A 25,172-nucleotide genomic window follows, 5' to 3' on the forward strand; every position below is an offset into this window, starting at 1 on the left:
AAGAGTAACTAAACTACTGCTCGTGTAAGGAGTCTTTCATTATGAGAAGGTTGTCACCTTTGGTGTAGGTTGGGGGAGGCTTTATCTAATCTAATAGAACACAGTTTTATGGTTTGGTTACCCATAGTGACTGACCACATTGCCTTATATACCAATCTCAATTGAGCTAATTTCATATATAAAAAAATAAGAATTGTAATATAACAGATGGTTTAAATTTAGACTTTAACTCAAAATAAATAGACATTGTCATGTGTTTTATTATAATTCAAAAAAAATTACTATCATTCCTTTGAGTTATTATGGGAAACATATGCTCATGGTCTGGTGCATACGTAACAGTTGAGGTTGGAAAATACTATGGAGAGAGATAAAACTAGAAAATGATGGGGGCAAGAGGCTAAAGAGAGTGTGGGTGAGATAGTGTGACTTAGAGCCTAAGGGGTGGGGCAAAAGGAGATTTGTTTAGAATGAATTGTTTACAGACAGCAGATTAGATAGTAAAAGAGAAATAATTTCATTGAGCAACATCTACAAGTACAATTTTTGTAGTCAAATGACCTGATTTTGAATCCTCTTCTCCAGGATTATTAATTTTCATGGTCTTAGACATGCTATTTCATTTTTCTAAGTTCAATTTTAACATCTATAAAGAGTTTAAATATAACCTATCACCTTGTGTTGTTAGGATGAGTGTGGTCAAGGCTATGAAGTAGAGAAGTAGCTAATATTTTACATGTGTTAATATTTATATTTTACATCCTGAAGGAAGATCATAGGACGGATCAGTTACCATCCTTTCTTTTTGCATTTGAATATAATGATAAGAATAACCTTTTAAAGAGAAAGTATTGTGCATAAGACAGTATGTCTTTGAGGTCAGTTTGGATGGTCTTAACTTACTCTAAAAGTAGATGATGGCTGCTGCTTGTTAAGCATCCTGTATCTTGCAAGTTCATTGACTCCAGTAATCAGTCAGCTTGGGTGTGGAAACCTGATTTGGGATAGCAAGGGAATAAGGGAAGGAAAGGCAAAAGGCACGGGTAGAGCAAAGCTGGGGTCAGGTGGGCTATGCACTTTCTGATGGAGCTGCACCAGCTACCTCAACTCCCAGGATCCAGCTCATTTTATTAGGTAAAACCAAGAGAGGAGGTGTAAGCACGTCTTACAGGAGTTCCTATTAGGCTGCAGTCATCCTGGGGGAGGAAGCTGGAATTGCACACACTGGCCAATAAACAGCTGCACTTGAACAGAGGTGGCTTTGCCTTTCCAAACCTGACCCACAGGAAAGGCTTTGCTAGTTTCCTGTAGGTTCCCTTCTTTGGTCCTTTATGTGTTCAGCTCACATCAAACAATGTACATTCACTCAGAATGCCACTGTGCAGAATGCCCTCTTCCTTACATTGGTCATCTACTTCCCACACATTCCCAACTCAAATTATAGTCACTGTTGAGTGGAACATCTGGGACTCTTGCTAGAAATGTCCAAAACCACACATCAGAACTTTGAAATCACAATCTGCTTTTTCAGAAGGTTTTATGGGAGAGTCTCTTATAGTGAAGAACTTAGTTAAATCATTTATTCTTCTTCTGATCCTCCCCTCTCCATTAACTCAGCCTTTCCAAACCCATTTTTACTGATGATGACTTTGCCTCTAAAGCTGAAGCTGTCACCGAGCATCCTCGCCCCACCCACACAGCTAGCTCTCAGTACTTGAGAATGTCTCACTGGTGTTCTTCATGCCTGTTGCTTTGGGTGGAATAGCTGTGCTCCTGTCTAAAGCTGGCACGCCCTACCCAGCTCTTCTTCCTCCTCAAGGGCACACAACAGTAGCCACTGTCTTCCTCTAGGTTGGGAGTGTCCAAGCCCCCACCTCTCATCAGCCTCAGCAGCTGACGGTGTGTAGCCTCCTCTGCCATCTTAAGAACTCAGCACTGCCCTGGACTTCACATGTTCTTTCCACATACCACACTCTATTAATTCGTTCATGTAAAAACGTCTCAGAAGTGTCATCTATCCCCTCTATGGTCATGTCTTTTGTGTTTCTGAACTCCCCTCTCTCTGTTCCACATCAAAGCTGCTCTTGTTCACATCGCAAATCTATTCAGTTTGCCATTTTCAGTCCTCACTTTACCCTTCTGGTGGCAATATTTGAACAAGTTGGCAGTTTTTTTCATGTTTGGAGCACTTTGTCCCATGTGTGTCTTCCCTTTGTTTTCCTACTTCTCTGGATCCCTTTAACTCTGTGGGTCTGATTCCTCATGATTTCCTAGGCCTCTTGACACTGGAGGGGCAGTGCTGGGTGCTGGGTACCTATTGTCGTTCTCCTCGTTCTCGCTGACATGGCTGGTGCTCATTCCATTCTGAGGTTCTAAATATCATTTATGTCTACTGTTGTCATATTTATCTGTCTTGGGCAAGCTCCTTGCCTTTATTGTAAAAAGTATTTGAATCAGTTCGTTGTGAATTTCAGACAATGAAATTTGATCACACTTATCCCCAACTCCTTCCTTAACTCGTCCTATCCACTCCATCTCCCTATTCCACTGTGGTAGTTTAAATGATATGCCCCTATGTTCTCATGCTTTTGAATGTTTGATCCCCAGTTGGTGGATGAGGGGAGGCTTACATCGGGAAGTGCACCACTAGGCAAAAACTTTGAAGTTTCAAAAGACACCATTCTCAATGTGCCTTTCTCTGCTTACCGATCAAGATGTGAGCTCTTTAAATGTAAGGCTGGCTCAGCTTACTATTGGAAACCTAGTGTATTAATTCTTAAAGGAGAATCTGCCATTACTACTTATTAAACTAGTGCAATTCCCAACAACATTCCAAACATTTGTCCTCATATCTACAAATAAGGGTAGACCTCACTCCTGTCAGGGAAACTTCTTTTTACATTAGATGGAGACCATTACAGAAAACCATAGCTAATCAAAAGGCAGAGTGTGGTACCTAGTCCTAGCAAAACAACCCAATAGCCGGGGCACAGGGAACGTTGTGAAGGAGTGAAAGGTGGCAAGAGCCAGAGGATGAAGGGGTTTTGACTTTTGAGACTTTGTCTCCTAGGTATGTTAGAAGTTACACCTATGAAATCTTCCAGTGTGACTGCCTAAACGTGAGCTGAACAAGGATATCATCAACAGACATGGCAAAGTAGACCGACCTGGGTGTGGGATGAGGGGTATGGGTACAAGGAACCAAGACCGTATCCACATACAAAGAATTATAAGCAACTAAGGAATGCTGAAAAGGGGAAAATAGCTCTTCTCCAGGGATGAGTACACCAGTTGCTATGGATACTGACCTATCACTCCTGACATGCATATGAATGACATCATATAGACTGAGGAATCTACATGTGTGTGATTATATGCATGCAATAAAAATTAATGTATAAGGAGGCCATGAATTTGAACGAGAATAGAGAATAGTATATGGGAGGCTTTGGTGGGAGGATAGAGAAGAAAGAACTGATGTATTTACTGTAATATTAAATGATGTGAGCTATTTGCTGCCATTGTGCCTTTGCTCTGCCGCCATGGGCTGTAAACCCAGATTAAATACTTTCTATTGTAAGTTGCCTTGGTCATGGTTTTTGCCATAGCAATAAAAAAGTTACTAATACATTTACCAATTGTGCATTGTTTTCTCTTTAAGAAATATACTGTCAGCTTCAATTTGTGCTAAACATGCACGCACACACAAACCCTCCCCCTCCCTCTCTTCCACCTTCCCCTCCTCCCTCCCTTCCTCCCTGTCCCCCTCCCTTTCCCCCAGGTGTGGGGTCATTCACTGAGTGTGGTCTACATACTAGGAGCCAGACCCTTAAAGAAAACTGCCCCTCTCTTCCCAGACGCCACCAGCTGTTTATAGATTCTCAGTTAGCAGTGTGGCTCATGAGTCTGTTCCCACTTCATGCAAGTGTGTTGACTGACTTGATCTTGTGTGAGCAACCACATCTGTTGTGAGGTCATGAATGGAATGGTTCTCTCATACTCTGTTTGAGTTGCTTTAATTCACATTTGGTATCCAGTATTATGGGACAGTAAATATAGACCCTTCCAGAAATACTCTAATTGATATGACATATTGAATTTTTTTGTTTTATTATAATATTAAATGCTATTGAATTTTTTTTAAAAGAATTTATAACCTTGGCCATTTACTTTGGGCTATAGTCTCAAAATCGGAACAGCTATTAGGCGAGTCTGATAGTAATTGGGAAGAGCTACCATGTAGGTGCATATCTACTTCCCTCTTGTAGCTTGCTGTATTTCCATATCAGAGTCGCAGGTAATAAATTGCAAGTCGCTCATCTAAAAATATTTCATAGAGGAAAACTCATTTGAACAGTCATTTCATAAAATGCAATTCTTTTGTCTTTTCCCCAGTAGTGAAATTATATATTTACAGAAGAGCCACATTTCCAGTACAGATAATTTTAACCACATCAGAGTGTACCACATCAGAGAAATACTTGTTTCACATTCAAGGGCTCTTAGGTACATTGAGAAAACCAAAGCGCTTCATATTGACTGTCCTCAGAGATGGCTTTTCATACATTTACTTGAAAAATGATTTTACTGGTAAAGTATTAAACATAAAATACCATTTGTATATTGCAATACTTATAATTTGGATAAATGTTATCATGCTTTATTAATTTATTTTTGCCTATGTCTTTTAGAAAGAAATCCACCAACATCATGATGAGTCAATTAAATTGTTATTATTAACTAATGTATTTTCTAGATGTGACTCTCTTTTAGATAAAAGTCAGCATTCTCTTTACTCAGTATACTTCACAATGATGCTGTTCTGCAGAAGTGTTGGGTAGTGTAAAAACAGCAGTATTCTTGATTATCCTCAGATGCTTTATTAATTCCCCAACACCATTAGGTAGGCTACATTAAAGGTAAAGATGGAGTTTTATCTTAGGTATCATAACTAGTTCATGTGGGAAATTTGATTCAGGTTACTTTTTGACAAATAAAAAATGAAATGGAGTGTTTTTTTTTTTTTTTTCCTTTTCTTGCTGCTTTGTGTTCCAAGGATAACAATTTTAGAGTTCTTGTACTTAAGGTCAGCCATATTATTTAGCAAGATTAAAATAAATAACTTGCAGTTGGAATGGAAAGTAATGTCTTGTTAGTATCAATCTTATGAGGCTGTTCTGTGATGTGTGCCACTAGCTCTTATGTGATGGTCCAGGCTGTGATGTTAATACCATAAAATTCTTGAAGTAAGGATTTACTATTAATAAAAATTTTAATATCAAATGTTGTATAATTTTAAAAAATACATAGTGTCATTTCACTTGTCTTCTGTTACAATGATTTTGAAAGAATAATTTGAAATACCTATTGGTACACAGAAACTTAAAGACTTACAGATATATAATGTGGATGACTCAACATTTATTCTAGTTAATTTAGAACATCACAATAAAATATTTATGAGCTAGATAGATGGGTAAGTGGATATTAAAAAGATTGCTACTTTAGCATTGGGTTATGAGTTTGGATCCTTAGCACCCATACAAGAAGCAGCTTGTGGTGGCCCTTACATGCAAATGCAGTCCTGCGTAGGTGGAGACAAAACAATCCCTGGGGTCTGATGTCCAGTGAGTCTAGCAGAAATGAAGTCCTGAGAAATGTCCCAGAAATATGGTGGAATATGATTGAGGAATATACCCAGTACAACCTTTGGCCTTTACATACCTGGGCACATCTTACCCATATATGTGTACACACGCATGAACATATGCACAGACGAAGAATCATACAAAATTTTATTAGACTTTCTACATGAATCTATAAATGAAAACATATGCATATAGTATTTTATTCTGTGCATTTGAAATTTTGCCCAGACATGGGAAATTTCATATTCATATATATATATATATATATATATATATATATATATGAAGATTAAAATGCTGTCACTATATTATAATATAAAATGATAAAAAATTGGAGTCAGATGCAAGAAGATTGACTATTAACTTTGTAGTTTCCAAAACACTGTTAGATTACATCTTGAACTGTTTGGCAAAAGTAACAGCAGGGAAGCAATATATATTCTCTCTCTCTCCTCTCTATCCTCTCTTCTCTCTCTTCCTCTCTCTCTCTCTCTCTCTCTCTCTCTCTCTCTCTCTCTCTCTCACACACACACACACACACATCTAGTAATATATGTTCAACTCACATTGTCTGACTTTGAATTTAAGACAAGGAAAATATGTCATTAATGTTGTACAGTGTGTGTGTGTGGGGGGGGACCAACCTTTTGACAATGTGATGTGTTAGAAAACAATTGCAAATAGAAAGACTCATGATGTTTGAACTTGCTTATGATTTTATGAGGACCACCTTCACAGCTGTCCTTCATGCTTATTTCCCAAAGCACTCGATGGCACCTCTGTCATCTTTAATAAGTGACAACATTCTTACCTTCATTGAGAAAACTGCGTTTTCAGTGACCAAAGTGAACCAGATAATGTTTAGTATCATCGTCAATGAGAGAACCAAGTTAGGAAGGCTCTGTTATGAAGGATGTGCGGAACCGGGGACTTGGAAAAAGATAAATTCATTTTTACATATAGTAGTGTTTAGTAAGCATTTCTATCTAACTACTTGACAGCAACATTGATGAGCTCTCTGTAGTTGTAAAAGGACCTCCCAACCATGCTGCTTCCCTTCAGTTCTACCCTCTGTCTTCATGCTTTGCATTTACCTCTCACAAAAGATGAGCACCACTTTGTATTGTTTCTGTTGTGAAAAGACAAAAGGAATCTGAATGACATTTAGAAGTCACATTTTATTTGTATATTTACTTTTAAAAGCAGCATTTGTTTTCTGCTGCTGGGTTCTTTTTCCCCTTAGAGTTGGGTTTCTGTCTAGTGCAGTTTTCTTTTGGCTTAAGCCATTTCTCTCATAATTTATTGTAGAATTACCTTTTAGGAGACAAATTGTTCCTGTCATTTTTTGTTTGTTTGCTTGTTTTGTCTTGTTTATCTTGTATTTAGGAATAAATAATTTGTAACTACATTCTTTACAAAGAGAGCAATATTGTGCTTTCTCCTAAGGTGCTTGAACTGTTTTACTTTCCTATAGCGAGTACAGGCTTGATGTCCTGTATATCCTGACAGTATTTATTATTTTTCTCCTCTCTTGAAGCTTGTTATTTTTGTATGTGGAATTGTAGTAATTCTAAAATCTTTTATTTTAGGTGCTGTATTTCTTTGTAGTGTACAAGGATTAGCAGTTAACATTGACCCCATACTGTTCACATGGATCATCTATCAACCACAAAAACGGACAAGTAGACATATGCAACAGGTGAGTGGTTTTGTATGTTTTTATTTTAACAAATCCAGTATTTCTTCTGTTTGTTGACTTAGATGATGATGTTAATGACTCAGATTAGGTGTTGCAGTTATGTTATAGAGTTAGATGCTGTTACTGTTAGTGATTTAAATGATGCTGCTGTTAGTGACTGGGCTTAGATGATGCTATTGTTATTTATGTTTTAGAATTTCTTTAGGACCCATTTTATGTCTTTCAAAGTTTTGTAACTTTATAAGAAATTGTGTTCAACGTAGTTTGACTGTTGAAAGTAACTTTCTACATAGTTGCTTATAAAGCAGAAATATTAGCAATATCAGAATGGGCCATCCTAATGTTATACCTTTGGATTTATTTAATAAATTTGCTTTCAACTTTAACCCTGGCAGTGTGATAGTTCATACAGAAACTGACATGGTTCTGATATGTATTCATTTAACAGAATGTAAATTACAAAGGAAGAATAGGTCATTAATAGAATCATTAATTGAAATATGCTGTTAGGATATGTTGGCGTTAATTCTGACAAACTGTTACTGTTCTCATTTTAAATGATATGATGTCTCTGAGGATTTTGTTTGCACTAATAGTGCTAGAAAATAGCAAAATTTTCTTGTTTTGAGGTCAGGTGTATGTTATACTGGCTTGTATTTTCCCATGAACAGTTGTAATTTCATACTATTCTATTTGAGATAATTTTGTTATCATTTTCCTGTAATAAACTAATGTTATTTAGTAGGAGACCATTGAATTCTATAATGATGTAAGGTTAATCTGTGCAATCCAAGGAACATTTTGCTGCTGTTGTTTGGGTGTTGGGTTAGCCCTGTAGCCCCATGCTGTGCACATGTTCTGTCACATTCCGAGCTGCATTACAGCTCCCAAGCATTATTCCTGAGAGCCTCCATTTCCTTTATCTCCACCTAATTTCTATACCACATTCTCCTGTCTTACTCAAGAACAAGTAACTGCCTGCTAGACAGCAAGGTTATAAAAATGTTATCAGTAAAATCATCCCTCCCTCTACAATATTTAGTACATTTGAGACTATCAGAGGGTACTGAAAGGGCCATTTTAGTCATGGCTTTGCCTGTGTCCAATAAGATATGAAGACAAGAGGAAATTCTCATAAGCAGATGGCCCATGAGAAGATAGGCTAGGTTACAGTGTGTACATAGGAACAAGGCTGACAGGGAAGCTTGTTTCTTCCTGAATATTTGGGCAAAGACAAAGAAGTGATACTCAAAGCATAGAGGATTCTGGGCTGGAGTAAACTTTTATAGGAATGCACAAAAATAAGAACCCAGTTCTTAAAGCTTTTGTCTGGAGTCCTCGGTCCTGGTAACTGAGACTCTATCTTGAAGGACAACAAGGAACTGCCTGCAGCTGCTACAAACAGATCTGGATCTGAGAACATTGGCTGCACTGTGGTGTTGGTAGGGTTTCTAGGATTGTACCATGTCAACCATACTGAAGTTCAGTCTGCCAAAGGATGGTTTTGTTCTTCGTTGTGGGGTGCCTACTGCTGTGACTTCTGTTAATCTTAACATATTTCATACTTTCCTCTAGAGTCTGCAGTCATGTCATTGTTTTCTTAGTTTTAGAAACATACTTGTTTTAATCCTTAATATGGTTATATTCTCAGAGTGTTTGAATTTCTCTCAGGTATATAAGTGATGGGCAGCGATTGATGGGTCTATTAGGCCATTGGCCTAGAACTCAGTTCTCCTGCTTTCATGTCCCTAGTGCTGAATCACAGCCTATATGCCACCATGCCTGTTTAAGTACTGAAAGTGTTAAATAGGTCTTAAATGTGATTAACATAATCTTAACTATATTGTTATAGTCAGGCACAGAAATACATTTGTTTTCACTTTCAGTTTTTTTCTTACTCTCAGGATAAATTTCCATTTACCTTCTGTTTCCTGCTTCCATGATTTGCAAAACTGTTGTCATTGTGAGGATCACACTGCAGCCAGCCACATACACTGCTTTATACCAAACACCAAGCTTGCCACAGCTGTCATTTCTTGTTTCCCCAGCCTTGCATTCCTCCTCAGTTGTGGCCAATGCTCAGTATTTGATGATTCTTTTCCCTGCAGTTCAGCATGGATCTTTGATTCTACAGCAAAAGTGCTTTTTTGTGGTCAAAATTCTGTCAGGCTTTACTGGATGTCCCTGGCAGTAACATCAAACTTGATGTCATTGAACAAAGAAGCAGCAGCTGCTTCATTGCCCAGCTCTGCACGCGGGTTCAGTATGCATGATGCTTTCCAGCCCTTTCCAGTGCTTGGTGCTACTCTGTGCTCATCACTTCAGACAGAGTAGAATTTGCAAGATGTCTTCATGTAACCTGTAGTCATCCCCTCACTCCCAATAACATTGTTTCCTAGTAGTCACATTGATTTGATCTCCTAGTATTGTTTATAATTCTCATTACAATCTATGCTAACCTATAACCTTATAGGTTTTCACACAGAACTGTCAACCTTCATCTGAAATATTGTATAGAAAATATCAGAAATAAATGATTCGTAAGCTTTAATTATTATTGCAGTATTGTTATGTTTACTTTTGCTTCCCTCTTATTAACATACAAATTAAACTTTCCTGTATTAATTATTTTTATTGGAAAAAATGAAGTGCCATTGTCTCTCTGTATCCTTGAAAGACTGTTGGCTCCAGGAGCTAAAATATTGATGATTGTGTCCCTATGTGCAATGACAGAATATTCCCAACCAACCTAATACCATCCTGTCATACACTTGAGTATCAATAATAATGCCTCATGCAGTGTACATGCTGTGTGGAGTTGTTCTGCTATATGGTTTAGGGAATCAGTATTGTTGCTTTCTGCCCTGAATATGCTTGACCCACAGTTGACTTGGGTTCATAGATCTGGAACTCACAGACAGGCAGGGCTGGTTCTGTCTGTTGTGGAGGAAACCCTCTAGTAGTATTATAATGTATTTCCTGAGGGGGATTCCTTACACAGGACAGAAAGCAGAGTAGAGATGGTATGATTTTCAACAAAGCCTAGACCCCAGCTATAAAAATACTGTCTTTCTTGTTGTCGTCTTTGACCTCCATTGATTCACAGAGATAGTCATTTCATTTTTACCTTGTGTTTCTCTCCTCAGCCTGTGGTGGCTGTTCCTCTCGTCCCGTCAGTTAACAGAAGGAAAGAAGAGGAGCTCTCTGTTGGAAGTGCCCCATTGGCAAAGCAGCAGTCATATCAAGCCTCAGAATATGCCAGCAGCCCTATAAAAACAAAAACAGTCACAGGTATGTGTCAAGAACAGTGGTATTAGTTTTCCATGTTTTTATCAGAAGATAGTGTTAATCACTGAGGGAGAAAAATTTAACATCTTTACCATTGTTTCATTAAGTTCTACATAATTAGTTATTATTCTCTATAGAATATAATAAATAGCACATTGATTATTTTCCCCTTCGGTTATTGGTATGTAATGCGGTATTGCTATTATCTTTTAGAAAGATTCTGTTCTTAGTTCTTCCTAGTTTTAGGACTCCTATGTTTTGTAAATGTACTTGAAGATTTATAGATGCTAAATACCATGGGTATAATGCTCTGTTTGTGAATTTTGCATTCTCTCTCAGGTGCCTACCACTTTTGTCTCTCTTGAGAGGCAAGTATAGTAGTAATAATGTTGTTTCTTGAGAATAAACATTTTTCTTATCTTAAAATTTGATTTTTAAAGCTTTTAGTTAATTTACAGTGTTTGCTTTTTCATTTAATTGAAAATAGATTTTTCTTATATAACATATACTAATTACTGTTTCCCCTCTCTCTTCTACTCCTATGAGGATCCACTCCTTTTCTGTCTTTCATTAGAAAACTAGCTTCTAAGATTTAATAATAAAATAAGAAAGATAAAAAAAAACTAACACAATGCAATTGGGCACAACAAACAGAAGGAAAAGAGTCCAAGAAAAGGGACCAGAAACAGACCAGAGGTCTTTGATGGAGGTATCTTGTATAGGGATGAGTGTTCCAAAGTCTGGCTTTGGGTCTCTGTATTTGTTTCTATCTGCTGTAGGAGGAAGCTTCTCTGATGGCTGAATAAGGCAGTGGATCCATAATTTATAAGTGAAGCAAAATTTTATTAGGAGTCATTTTATTGCTGTGTTATAATTATTCCTGTTATTGGAATAATAGTGTTTGGTTTTACCCTAAGTTGCTGGGCTCTCTAGTCTCTGGTTCTTGTTCACCCAAGCAGTGTTGGGTATTGCCGGATTCTCTGGCAGGTAGGGCTGTGGAAGAGTTGGTCCCACTGGTCCTTCCTTGGGGCTGAGTGGTATGGAGAGTGTCGAGAACCCACACCTCCGCCCCACCCCATCCCACCCCACCTCACCCCACCTCACCCCACTCGTGGGTTACCAGAGAGAACCACATTGAGTTGGGAACCTTGTTGAAGCAGGATCTCATTTTATGGCTTCAGGCAGGTGTTTATATAGTGTAGCAGGAGAAAGTTGGAGCGATTAGGATGGGTGAGGTGTATGAGCCAATGAAATTTCACCAAAGTAGCTAGGTAGAGGCAGTCTTAGGCAGGCCTTGCCAAGTCACTCCCATATGGATATTGCAGGCCAAAGACTGATTGCCAAACTTTAATCAGGCTCAGGAAGTTCACTAGGCCTCATGTCCCGGCCTTTTTAGGGTCAACAGGGTATGGGTTCCCATCTCGAGGAGATGGCCTTAAGTCAAATCAAATTTCTTTGAACACACACTACCCATATTACTGTGCCTGGTTATCATTCTATTAATATTGCATAATAAATTAATGACTTTGGAAAGTTACTTATAATTAATGGTCATTTACAGATATCTACCATTTTTAATTGGCCTATACAATCGAGAAATGATCTCCCTGCCTCTTGTTTTTCCTTTTTTTTTTCTTTGAAATTTAGAAACATTTTATTTAAGATCTGAAATATAATTCCTAAAATATCAACTTTTCAGAAAACCGTGGCTACACAATAATGCATTGCCTCTATCATGTTAGACTCAACATACAAAAACCAGGAAACAAATCACCATCCTTCAACAATTTGAGCAAAGATAGAATGAATGCCTGAGGAACAACAAGATGGATTTGCACAGGATGGGCTGTTTATGTCAAGCACCATAATTTAAAAAAAAAAAAAAAAAAAAAAAAGAGCACAAATGTGTGTGATCTCAGGTATATATAGTACTTCAGTTGACCCTTTGTCACTAGGGACCAGGGCATCTTATCATGTAGCATTAACACATATTTGATAACTGGGTAGTGTCAATGGGATGGAACCACCAGCATTCAAGCAATGTTGTCAACTAGGCAATAAAATGTTCTACTGAATTTCTTCTTTGTCTAATTACTGCACACACTAGTAGCAACTTTGAAATGAGGAAAGGAGCCGGGCACTCCTTTTATTTTGTTTACAACAGAACAGGAAACAAACTGAAACATAAGCCCTGTTTTACATTGACGGTTTTAAAGAACATCAATTATACAATTAGAGGACTAAACAGAAGTGTTTAGAGATACCAGACAATAGTGAGTGGTCAGTAGACATTCACAGGGCTTTGCGATGTAGTCAGCAGAAGCCACTTTGCAATCATTGGCAGTGAACAGAGAGGCAGAATTCTTTGCTAGATATTTAAGGAAACCATGCAGATAGCAAGGGACATATAGGCCAACATTGCCCCAATTCATAGATCTGTGACATTGGCGCATCGGGTGTGCCAGAAGGACTTCGGCACATTGGGGCTGCTCAAACTTGTAGAGCAGCTGAGTGCCCAGCATCACATTGAAATATTCCCACAGCTTTATTAACTGCATACTCCTTATTATCAATGTTTCCCTGTGATTTCTTTCAATTGGCAATACTCCTCAAAGAATGGCATCTACATTCTGGTTTTTGTTTTTGTTTTTGTTTTCTGTTGTCAAGGCATGACGTCTAACTTCAAACCATCCTCTTGCTTTAGTCACCTGTACTACAGGTTCATACCACAACTTCAAGATTTATGCCTCATTCTTATCAGAGTTATTTTTGTATTTTTAGCCACTGATGCAGTGTTAATCTCAAGTTTGTCTCTGATGGAATTGTGTAGCAAGTTAGATGACAAGGACCAAAGCATGGTGATATCAAAGCACTGAGTTTGATTTGACTTTTCATTTCCAACAAGAAGTGGCCTGTGTCTTCTTTTATTCTTGTGTAAGCCATCTTAGCGTCAGGCTGTAGGGCATGTGCTGAAAAGCAGGGAGCATATCAACAGCACTGCGGCACAGGGTTTCCTGTACTCTCCAGCAATGTCTGTGTCCTCCCAGTCTAGGAATTCCTAATGGCATGACAGATGCATTTCCCCAGTGTTTAGAAAATGATAAAATATCTGCAATGAACGCACAAACATAATACTGTGCAATTGTTACTTAAAATTTTATTATCTTAGTTGTTTATATACCACTTATGATGTTAAAAGTAAAAAGGGGCAGTAACATACCAAGAAACAACATGGAGGAGCTGAAGGCAATTGGGATTTAACATTTAGAAAAATGACATTTTCCACTGAGACAGGGATACAATGAATGCATGTCATCAATTTAGGTATCGTGCAGTTTTCAAACAAGTACTTACGTAGTCTAAATATTGTTTTTTTTTTTTTTTGAGCCATTATAGAGGACGTGAGAATAATTTTATGAAGATATTAGCCCTTTACTTTTCACATACAGGAAGTTCTTCTATGAGGACAAAATATGGCATCTTCCCTTATGTTTTTCTTTTTATTTCATTAGTTCAACATGTTATTCTAAAGTCTACAATTTCTTTAAATTATAAAGGAATCATTCTAGTCATAGGCAGTGCACTTTTAAGGGACAATTTTAAATGGCGAGACTGCCAATTTCTGTTAATGATGTTGGTTATATAGCATTAATTTTTTGACTATCTAATTTTAATAATGCGATTAAAAGCAAAATAAGTGACACCAATCCAGTCAGTATCTATCAGGAACAATGTGTCTCAAAGTGCTCACGCCATTCTCAATTTTGTTGATTTTGCATTTGAATAGATATGTTCCTAATTATAGAATGGAATTAGTATTATACATTAAAAAGTACATTTTTGTGGATTTATGTATTTTAGAAGTTACATGCTTTAATCATGAAGTTTAGCTTAAAGTTCCATTCTTTTGTAATTAGCTGTTTAGTTTCATTGGAAAATATTAAAGAATTGAAGATAGGCATTAATGTGTAATGTGCAGTTGATTTTATTCTCTGAGATAAAATGTAGTTGAAAAATATTTTTGCCTTAGACTAGAAAATATTGTGTTTGAAGAATTTTCTCCTGGGGTATAGACAGAGACCCTGTTCCTCTGTAGATTGCAATGATGATCCAGAGATGTGTTTCACCAGCTTCCATTCTGCACCAACAGTGAGTTTGTTAGGCTTTCTTAACAGGGTATGGTGACCCTGAAGCAGCTTCCCTGAAAAGTTGCTCCCCCATGGATGATGACTTGTGCATGGTTGCATAGATGGAGCCACAGTCCTATTCTTCCCCAGCATAGATTCTCTGACTCATCCCAGAGAACCTTGAGGCCCCTTGTGTAATTAGGGCAGAATTGCATCCAAGTGTTGAGAGGACTGGTTGGAAACTCAGAGTCCCATGACACTCACTGCTGCCTCTTTTGAGGGGATGTCAACAGCTAATCAGCCCAGCTGTAATGCGTCTTTGGAAGCAGCGTAGCTGAACATAGGATAATGGTGACTGTTTGGCTTGGAGATAGTGTGCTCTACAACATATTCAAAGTTACATAAATGATATATGACACCACATATGTAATATTAAAACAACATGAAAATAGAATAGTCAGTCTGAACTAGGTTTATCAATGTGATCTTCTCCATTTGTAAATTATAACATAATTATTTTTACTTCTGAATCAAATATACTCCAGTGAGGCACTGATCTATGGGTATAGTAGAATGATTTCAGGGTAACTTTTTCCAGTTTAATTAATTACTTTTGGAAAGTTTTGCTGAAACCAAGTTAAGGAATTTTCATCTTCCAAGTACAAGGTGTATACTACGACTTAATGGCAAAGGACTGCCTTTTTTTTTTTTAATTTTTTTTCTTTTAAGCTAAATTTATTTTATCTTTAGGCTTTGTGTTTGAATATGTCTTTTTTCCATGTCTCTCTTTTAAGGTTTTTTTTTTCTCTATTATGTGTATGTCTTTGTGGGGGATGATGTAAGATGGACTTTTTGGGCTGCCAGCTCACAAAAAAATGACACGGAGACTTACTACTAATTATGAAAATTCAACCTTAGCCTAAACTTGTTTCTGACTAGCTCTTATAACTTTAATTAACCCATATTTTAAAATCTACATTCTTCCATGAGCTCATTACCTCCATCTGGCAGGTGGCTCCTCCTTTCTTCTTCCCAGAGTTCTCTCTCTCCCCATTAAGAACTGCCTTAACCTCTTCCTGCCTAGCTAATGGCCATTCAGCTCCTTATTAAACCAATCACAGTGACACATCTTCACATAGAGTAAAAGAATATTCCAGAAAGGATGATATGTGCACATGGATATAGGTGTCCGTCTAGGCATCCAGATCTCCCCAGAGTTGGAGTGCCAGGCAGTTGTAAGTTACCCAGTGATGGGAGATGTCAATCTGTAAATATGTTTCTCTTATTGGTTGATGAATAAAGCACTGTTGGCCAATAGGAAAGGAAGATAGGAGGGACAAGGAGGAAAGCGGAAGTAGTAGGGAGGAGTCTGCATGTAGAGACTGGAGGGAACAGAGGTCCGGGCCTACTCTCCGGTAAGATGAGACCATATGGTCTCATCTTAGATTAATAGAAATGGGATAATACTTAAGACAGAGCTAGCTGACAAGAAACAAGTAACTGGCCAACAGCATTATATCAAATACAGAGTTTCAGTGTGTTAATTGGGGCTGGCATGGCGGTGGGACAGGCAGGACCAGACTGGCGGGAAAACCTACTCGTAACAACCCAGTGTGAGTGTCTGTGACAGAACTCAGGTCTTCAGTGAGCACAGCACCTGCTATTAACCACTGAAGTATCTCTGGCAGGCACCACAGGAATTCCTTAAAGGGCTGATATATGGTGTGACAGTGTAGTTAAAGGTGGTTAATATAATTTGTAAAGCTGCTTGGCCATACACTGGTAAAATAAATTGTAATTATCTGAGAACAGATGATGATGAACTGAAGGTTGCTTGTTATGTGCACTTTCCTGCCAGTCTGGTGTCACAGCTGTGTCAGTCCCAAATAACACAGAGATGCTGTATTTATTATGAAACTGTTGGTCGGTTACTAGCATTTCTTATTGGCTATCTCAGTCTGAATATTAAGCCATAATTACTAATGTATGTATTTCTACATGGTCTTATCTTACCAAAATGCCAGACTCCTCCCTCCCTCCATCTTTTTTAACCTCATCTTCTTTAACCACTTTAAACACTTCATACTGTTTCTTTTTCTCTCCCAAGCCTATGTATAACTTTAAACACACTGTACAAACCTTTTAGGTTTTACTTCATCTGAATCTGTCTTTTTTGTATATCTCTTTTTTTCTAGCCTCAAGTCTTTTATCTGCTAAACCGCATTGCGAAAATTAAAGCCGAGGCTGTTTTAGCCACTGGCTTTCCAAATGGCCAGGATAAGTTTACTGCCAGTATTGAGAGCTCTGCTCACCGCCTTGGTCTATGCTGTCATCAGGCAAGATGCTGCCAGCATGGAGATGTGGTCACTGCCACTGTCAGCTGCTCGTACACACCATTTTATTGTTAGCAAGGCCTCTTAAAAGAGCCTTGCATTTTTTTCTGCTTATGCTGAGTCAGAAAGACGCCCTTACAGGAGCTGCATGAGTCTCTGCTTTTCTCTAGCAAAACAGAGACCACTTGAAAAAATGCTGCTACAAGGAAGCCTTGCCCCCCCCCCTCTCTCTCTCAAGTCCATTTTTAAGTTTTGTTAAGTTTTAAGTGGAAGTTCTCAGTACCCACATTGCAGGCATCATTTTGTTATGAGCAGTTTCCCACCAGCCTGGTCCCACAGCTGTGGGAAAGTGTATGTAACAGCTGCTTGCCTTTTTCTTCTTGTAGATGTTCATTCTTCCTTCAGTATACTGACAATCATTTGTTGGGCAGAGTGTCTAGTCCCCTTAGGCAGTTTGTTTGGGTGTTCCTGTCTCTAGTCTTAGAGGCTGCAGTTACAAGCAGACTGCAGTGCCCATTGAACATTTATTTACCTGGCATCTGGGGCATTCACACCCTGGCTCTCTTGTATTTACTTACTCATTTATTGATTATTCTGTATGCATGTGTGTGTGGGAAAGGTTAGCACTTCCACAACATGTGTGTGGTTGTCAGAGGACACCCTGGGGGAGTTTATTTTCTCCTGCTGTGTGTATCCAAGGGAATTAGACTCAAGTCTTCAGGCTTGATGGCAAGTGCTTTTACCTGTTCACTTCTCTCACTGGTATAATTTAAATTTTAAATGTATGTTTCAATATGCTCCCTTTTCTTATGTTTATATATTTGTTATTTACTGGGAGATGGGTGGTAGTGGCAAGTGCATTATTAGCCCTCCATCTTGACAGCCTTGTGACTTAACACCTATTTACCTGTAGCTTTCTGACATAAGAAGGGCTCTAATGTCAGTACATTTTATTAAATATCTTCAAACTGCACATCTTATATTTAGGTGAAATATACATATGTCAATATTTGTCCAATAGTTTATAATTTTTATGTTTTGTATACCTATTTTTAAATGAAACTATTTTTTCAAATATTATTATCTAGGTTTTTAAGAGTTATTTAGAGTAAACTTCTCATATGGGATCTAATTAAGAAGGCACAGTGAATAAGTCTGCTACTTGTTGGTCACTAACTTGTGTACAGACTTAAAGTTCAACTGCTGTACAGATGGGCAGCAAGAAACAACTAAGCAAACAATTCCATAGGAGCCAGGGCCCAGGACCACAGGAAACCTACGAAGGAAAGCCAGTTTTCATATGTGTGTGCCCCATTGGAACTGAAAGCTGCCTACTCTGCTTTATACCCTAGGCTAGTATGACTTGTAAGTAAAGCAGCGGCATATCCTATACTGAATGGGAGCTAGAAGATTGCCCAGCCATTCCAGCCTGTGTCCTTCCCTAATTTAGGATGGTGCGATTCTTTTTGGTTTTGTCTGTTTTGTTTTTTCTGCTGAGGTCTTGTTGCTGTGATCATTAGGAGTTCTAGATAGGTATGGTGAAACTGGTTAAATTCTGGGGTCCTAAGAGCCCAAGGCTAGACTGCAGAACTACAGGCTGGATCCCAAATCCCAAGAGCCAGCACATACATTTCATGAAGCCTTTGGAATCCAGAGTTAAGGGGCTAGTGTTCATGAAGGGCTCATTGCTCTGGTTTCACCACCACTGCCTCTGGAACATGGGAGTCATTTCAGTCTCTGGACTCTGGTCCCAGTAAACCGTTGTAGGAGACAAACCATTCTCAAACAGGTCTTTGATTCTGGAATCCTCAGCCCTACAGCAATCTTACAGCTATAACATTGCAGTGATTTAACAGTATTCTAACATTATTTAATCCCTATGTTAATGCTTCAGAGAAAATGCTTGAGACAGAAAATGCTTCTGTCTCAAGGATGTTGTACAGCTAATTTTGAAACCACAAGCAAGGAAAATAAAAGAATCTGGGTTTTGCATGTTCCATACATCCAAGTTAATCTGGGAAGAATATAGTTGGGTGAAGAAAGTATCAGAAGCCTGGAAAAAGTCAGTAGTACCTCCATGTTTGTGGGCTCAGGCAGAATGAGGAAATGGGAGGAGTTGGTAATGTGGAAATGGGAGGTCTGAGACCCAGACTAAATAGGAACACACAGATGAGCAGTTCCTTAGGAAAGGAGGCCAGGAGACAAGCACAGGGATGCACAGGCATCTGGAGATCTGTGCAAGCTGCATAATGAAAGGCTGGGTGGGGAAAGTACATCCATGTTACATTGTCTGCTAGCCGATGAGTCATTGTTTTCCTGAGGAATAAACATTCTGAAGAGAAAGAAACTATAATTAAAAGGAAGAAGGCTGTTTGTTGATTTCCATAACTAAAATGATCAGAAGGAAAACCAGATCTCTTCTTGTGCTTGATGTAGTTCTAAAGACTGCACAGTTAGGACATTTGTCTTTTTAAGGACTGATTTTCTCTACTGTTGATAGTTTTTTTGTCTGCAGCCATATACATGGCTCTGATAACCTTGAGCTCACATGCCTAATGCTTTGTGATTAAAGATATTCTTTAGTGTCTATTGGAAGCCTGGATCATGGGTCCATTCTTGCATAATTATTATGTACATGAGGTTAATTGTTATGATTAGTCCACTGTTATCTTAGCTGTCTATCTAGGTAACATGACCTAAAAATGAAAGGTCAACAGAAACATGGCTCTTAAGAATAATTTCTGTGAGCAGTTACAGTTTTTTTCTGCTAATGTTTCATTTTATTATTAACATAGCAGAGTTAAAGAATGGACAGATACCATATGCTACAGTCACACATTCTGTCCTGAGAATTGAATAGTGTGAGTATTGTACACATGTCTACATGGATTGAGGTTACTTACACCATACTAGTGACTTTACAAGTCCCCATGAGGACCAAACACACCCAGAGCTTAAACATGCTGAACAAGTGCCCTACAGCAGAGCTAGCTGTATCTACAGCCTGTGACTTCTTGAGATGGGGTCTTGCTCTGCAGATCATCCTGGCCTAGAACTTGTAATCTTGTAGTCTTGGGCTCCCAGCCTTCCTAGTGCTGCGACCACAGGCTTTGAAACTCATTCTTACTGTTCTCTTTTAAGCCAAGAGTTTATTCAACTTGGGGAAAGGAATTAGAATGTGCATAATTCTGAACAACCCAGCTCTTGTTTGTATAATTTATTTCTCAGCTTTATCTGTTTCACTGTAAAAATTTTTCCCCCAGAAATCCATTAGCTTGAATCATTATAAAAGTGATTTGAGCTATAATGACAGCTAGCTATGAAGTTCTTTGAAGATACATTGTGGTGTTGATAAGTGCATTGCAAGTGTCTCAAATATGGAGTTCTTTGGAATAAGTAGGTTATTCTAGTTTTTATATGAATTGGCAAGAATTCAGCAAAAATTCAAGTTTTTTTTTTTTAAATGCAGTCCTTTTAGCAGTCAGAACAAGATTATGGTTTCCAGATGAAATTCTGATTGTCACATAGTGATGACATATATTTTCCTGGTTGGCTCGGCATGAGATGCAATTTTGCATGCCATGTCACGCTGACTAGTAGAAACCAAAAGCCATTATTTCCCAAGGGGCTTTGAAGAGTGATAGCATAGAATGTAGTTTGTGTTATGATGAAAATTCTTAGGCATTATTGCAGTTTTGTTTCAAATTGCTTAAAGCTTAAAATACCTTCTAGCCATTAGAAATCAAAGGGGTCATTTTATCTTTGAATTATTTAAATGTATATTGCCAAGTGAAGTTACCAAAAGTAATGATCATAATAAATACAGATCAAAAATAAGTAAGATATGGTTGATAATCTGTAGCTACAAGATTAAAAACTGGTTTTTGCCACTAACCCTAATATTTTAATTTACTTTGTCTATAAAACAGTATTAAAGTTATTCCTAATAATATGCTATGTGCCCAACAAAAATGTATAGAAGGTCTTCAAAACCTGCCCCACAGTGACACACTTCCTCCAACAAGGCCACACTTCCTTATGGGCCAAGCATATTCAGACAGGAGTCTGTGGACCATTCCTATTCAACCCCGCAGACTCAATATCTTCAAAGACTGATTGATACACATTATGACATTTTAATTGAACAGGATTTTGATAGGAGATGTGAAAATCACTAGCTTTTTTTTTTGGGGGGGGGGAATGGGTTGAGATCTGACACTCAGCATGAATAAATTGATTTTTCTAATCATCTGGTAAGTGCTGCAGCTAAAATCTCCAGGCTAAATTAGTTCCCACAGCACATAAAGAAATAAATACGGTGTCCAATAGTCATAGTACATCCATATAAACATTAAATTGTTATTTTGAACTAATAAAATTTATGTCTCAGAATTACATTATTCGTTGATGGAACAGAAAATAAATGTTTAAAATTGCCCTGTGATAAATGAAATTTTAGTGCATCTCCTGTGAGAAAAAGTAAATCACTTTAAGAATTTTTTTGTAGTATACAATTTGCTAACTGGCTAGCTGTTCTTATACTTAGAGTCCCGACCACTGTCAGTTCCTGTGAAGGCCATGCTACACATTCATGAAGGTTGTGGACGCCCTGAAGAAAGAATGAAAGAATGTATTGGAATATTATGGAATGCAGTGAAGAGCCTAACACTACAGGTAACTTTAAACTCTGCTTCTCATAATGTTCTAAAAATTGTAGTATATTTAATAGCGCTATAATTTTTCTGACATTTCTGTGATGTGTCTCATGTATACTGATGTATATGCTTAGTACAGATAGCATTTCTGTAGTCTGTCTCATGTACATTGATGGCCTTTGCTTATTACCAACAATATTTCCATATTCTATCTCATGTCCATTGGTACAGTTGCTTTTTTGCAATCAAGATTATGTGAAAAAATACATGTTTTATAAAAATAAATGTATTTTGAAATGATTAACTCATTTATTCTAAGTACTGTTTCATTTAAATATTAGTCTTCTCTCAGATTGGGAGAAAGTATGAGTAGTATCAAATTAATATATAAATACTGTTAAACTTTTTGATTATAAATTAAATGTTTAAATCATTACTTAGCTTGTCTCTGTGGATATTTAATTTTATTCTAATTTATTTTGACTTTTCAGTGCAAATAACACAATGTATTTGTTGTTCAACCTACAGTATTTTGGAGTTGGAATTTTTGTTTCAACTAGTTTGGCATTATTAAATCTAGAAGGAAAAACTTACTTTTTTTAATAAACATAATGTTTTTCTTCATACTTAGGGATTTCATATCATGCACCCTAGTCCTACACATTTCCCAGGTTTTCAGTATCTGCTTTTTACCCTTGCAGCATCCCCCAGTAAAAGAAAATGAAAGATAAATAAAAATGCAATTTAAAACAATCTCATTTTGCTCCTTATCTTTCCTATGTCTCCATCACCTATTCATTTGTCATAGTCATTTTGGGAGCTGCCTTGTACCCTTGCAGTATAACCTTTAGTCCAAAGAGCTTCCCTTGCAATTTTGTTCATTTGTGTAATGAGTTGTTGGTCAGGTTTATGGCGTCTGGCCAGTACACCATCCATTCTAGACCCTCTCTGAAACTCCTCTCAGACATTCTGCTGTTGCGTTGAGTCATGGAGATCCAGTGGCTATTGTTCTGCAGGCCCAGTTTCTTCATGTGCTCCAGCAGGTCACAGATGGGGTAGATTTGGGTGGGATGTGGGCCTGATGGTAGTTGAGTTGGTCAGCTCCGACCTTTGCTAGGACCACCCCTTCAGGCAAGGGGCAGAGCCAGTCCTCCCATGCCCATGCCATTCAGATCATCTCTCCTGTACCAGTGGTGGGGTTGGGTGCTGTCCCAGGGCTGTGGTCCATAGGGCGGGGCTAGCTCTCCTGCTGCAGCAGCCAGCAAGGGGCAGAGCCAAACATCCTATGCCTGAGAAGAGTGGCACCAGATGACCATGGCCTCAGATTTCAATATGCATGATTTGCATTTTTGCTTTGGCAAGTTTGGCAACATTAAATCTAGTAGGAAAGACTTTTCTTGACATTTTATATATAATAGTTTGGGAGAAGTATCCTTTTTAGATTTTTATTTACACCTTGTTAAATAAAATTACTTTTTGTCTGTGACATGCATGTCTTTTTTCTTTGTTCCATGTTGCTAACTTTTTCTAGTAAAAGTCTGACCAGAATCCTAGAAAGTGAGTTTCTATAGTGCACATGTGTACATGCACAGCACAGTGACCTGATAAGACACATCATCTGTGGAGCTCCTCAGAGAGATCCCGTAGGAAATTCTGTGACTTTGTCAGGCTACACTAGGGATACTGACTGCTTGTCCCTGATGCATTTGAAAACTAAAGCTACTTAATATTCTGTTATTCTGACAAAGTAGTAGTAACAATCAATTTTGGAAGAATACTTGCTTTTGTTCCCATTTATCTTTACATTGTGCTTGATTAGCTTCATTGCCTGTGGCCTGTGCTGAGCACTACCCTGTGGCAGGAAGGTGGAGCAGAGCAGAGCTGCTCAGCTCACTGTGTCTACAAAACAGGGAAGAGGCAAGGAACCACATCCACCAGCAGAGGTATATCTCTGCTGGTTGACTTCCTCCTGCTAGGATCTGCCTTCTAATTACTTTACCTATTGTCTCATCTTTGGGTTACCCCACCATCAGGGGCCTTCAACACAGGCATTTCTGGAACATTTTATATCTGTATGATAGTGACTCGGATGAATATTCTATGACTAATAGAACTAGTTGATGCCATTCTGTGGTCTGTAATGCAATAGTTAACAGAAATAGCCAAGTCAAGAAGTCCATGTCACTGAGTGATGTTTCATATTAATAGTTGTACTAAAACTTAACTCCTTCTTTCCTTATCTAGTCTACAATGAATTGAGCAACATTGTAGGATTTACCTTTTTGATACCATTTTTAAGAACTTCAACTATGGGACAAGAATAATAGTATTAAGCTATAATGTTAGATGCCAGGTTTAGAAAAACCTTCCCTTTATTTTGCTTAATTAGTTTTTGAGTAGTATCAAAAGCTTTTAGACCTAGAAATTACCAAGTATACAAATTGTGTTCTATGTTATATCCAGGATGAATTAGTAGCATCAGATTTATCATACTGCCAGAAACAAGTAAAATAAATGAACAAAGTACAACAATCTATAGTTTTGTTCATTAGCCAAATGAGTCAAGTTTAAGTTAACATCTTAACCAGAGGATTTAGGGAATGACAAAGCAGTATGTGTAGGAGGTGGTCAGCATTCTTCTGGCTCTGGTGTTTGAGTAGATAGTGATGCCATTTAAACAAGAGTAGAAGGAAGCACAGTTGGATTTCATGTGTATATTTGAAATGGTTGTCAGATGTACTGGCATTTTAGAGTATTCATTTCTAGATTCAGAACAGAATTAGAGTAGAGATTTGCTTTTGGGAATCTCTTATATGCTTAAAACAAGGAGAATGTGAGAAACGAGAAGCTTACCAGGTGAATGGGAGGGGATGCTTGAAGGTCCATGTAGTCCGTGGAGTGTTGAATTTCCAATAGTCAGAATGTTAACTCTGAGCTTTCTATTGCTCATTTGTGCTATGAAATGTACCATTCCTTTATAATTTTACCAGTCGTGTAGGATTTTGTCCTTAGTAGCTTTACTTCATCTCATTTCAATTATTGTCAATTATTCATGAATAGAGGTAATGGTAGCCCTTATTTCTTCTTTTCTTACATGAAATAAGATGAAATACACATAAAGATAATCACCCTTACCCTTTGCATGCACCATGTATTTTATGGTTCCTCATTTTGAATAAGTATATTATGTATTAATTTGCATATGCTTATGTTGGTGCATAAGTATCTTGCTTCTGACCTACCGACTTTACTTCCTGTACCCTAGTAATGGCCTTATGTAAAACCTTTTACATATATTTAAACATTTCCAGATGTTAATGTATCATATAAGTTTTAGAGATAAAATTATATATGTTCAGGTTAAGTAATTAAAGTATATTAAAATATTGTTTGTAAAGAAGGCATTCTCCATTTTCTAAGAT

General features: G+C 37.8%; 1 protein-coding gene across 1 annotated transcript in view; it reads left to right on the plus strand.

The window, feature by feature from the left end:
- The window catches only part of Vps13b (vacuolar protein sorting 13 homolog B), a 408,041-nt gene that overhangs the window by 129,610 nt on the left and 253,259 nt on the right, over positions 1-25,172 (plus strand). Inside the window, exons 20-22 of the mRNA XM_051202586.1 lie at positions 7,238-7,347; positions 10,494-10,638; positions 21,642-21,769. Of these exons, the coding sequence (XP_051058543.1) occupies positions 7,238-7,347; positions 10,494-10,638; positions 21,642-21,769 (383 nt within the window). The remainder of the gene's footprint in view (positions 1-7,237; positions 7,348-10,493; positions 10,639-21,641; positions 21,770-25,172) is intronic.

This window comes from Phodopus roborovskii, unplaced genomic scaffold (genome assembly GCF_943737965.1).
Source record: "Phodopus roborovskii unplaced genomic scaffold, PHOROB, whole genome shotgun sequence".
Lineage (NCBI taxonomy): Eukaryota > Metazoa > Chordata > Mammalia > Rodentia > Cricetidae > Phodopus > Phodopus roborovskii.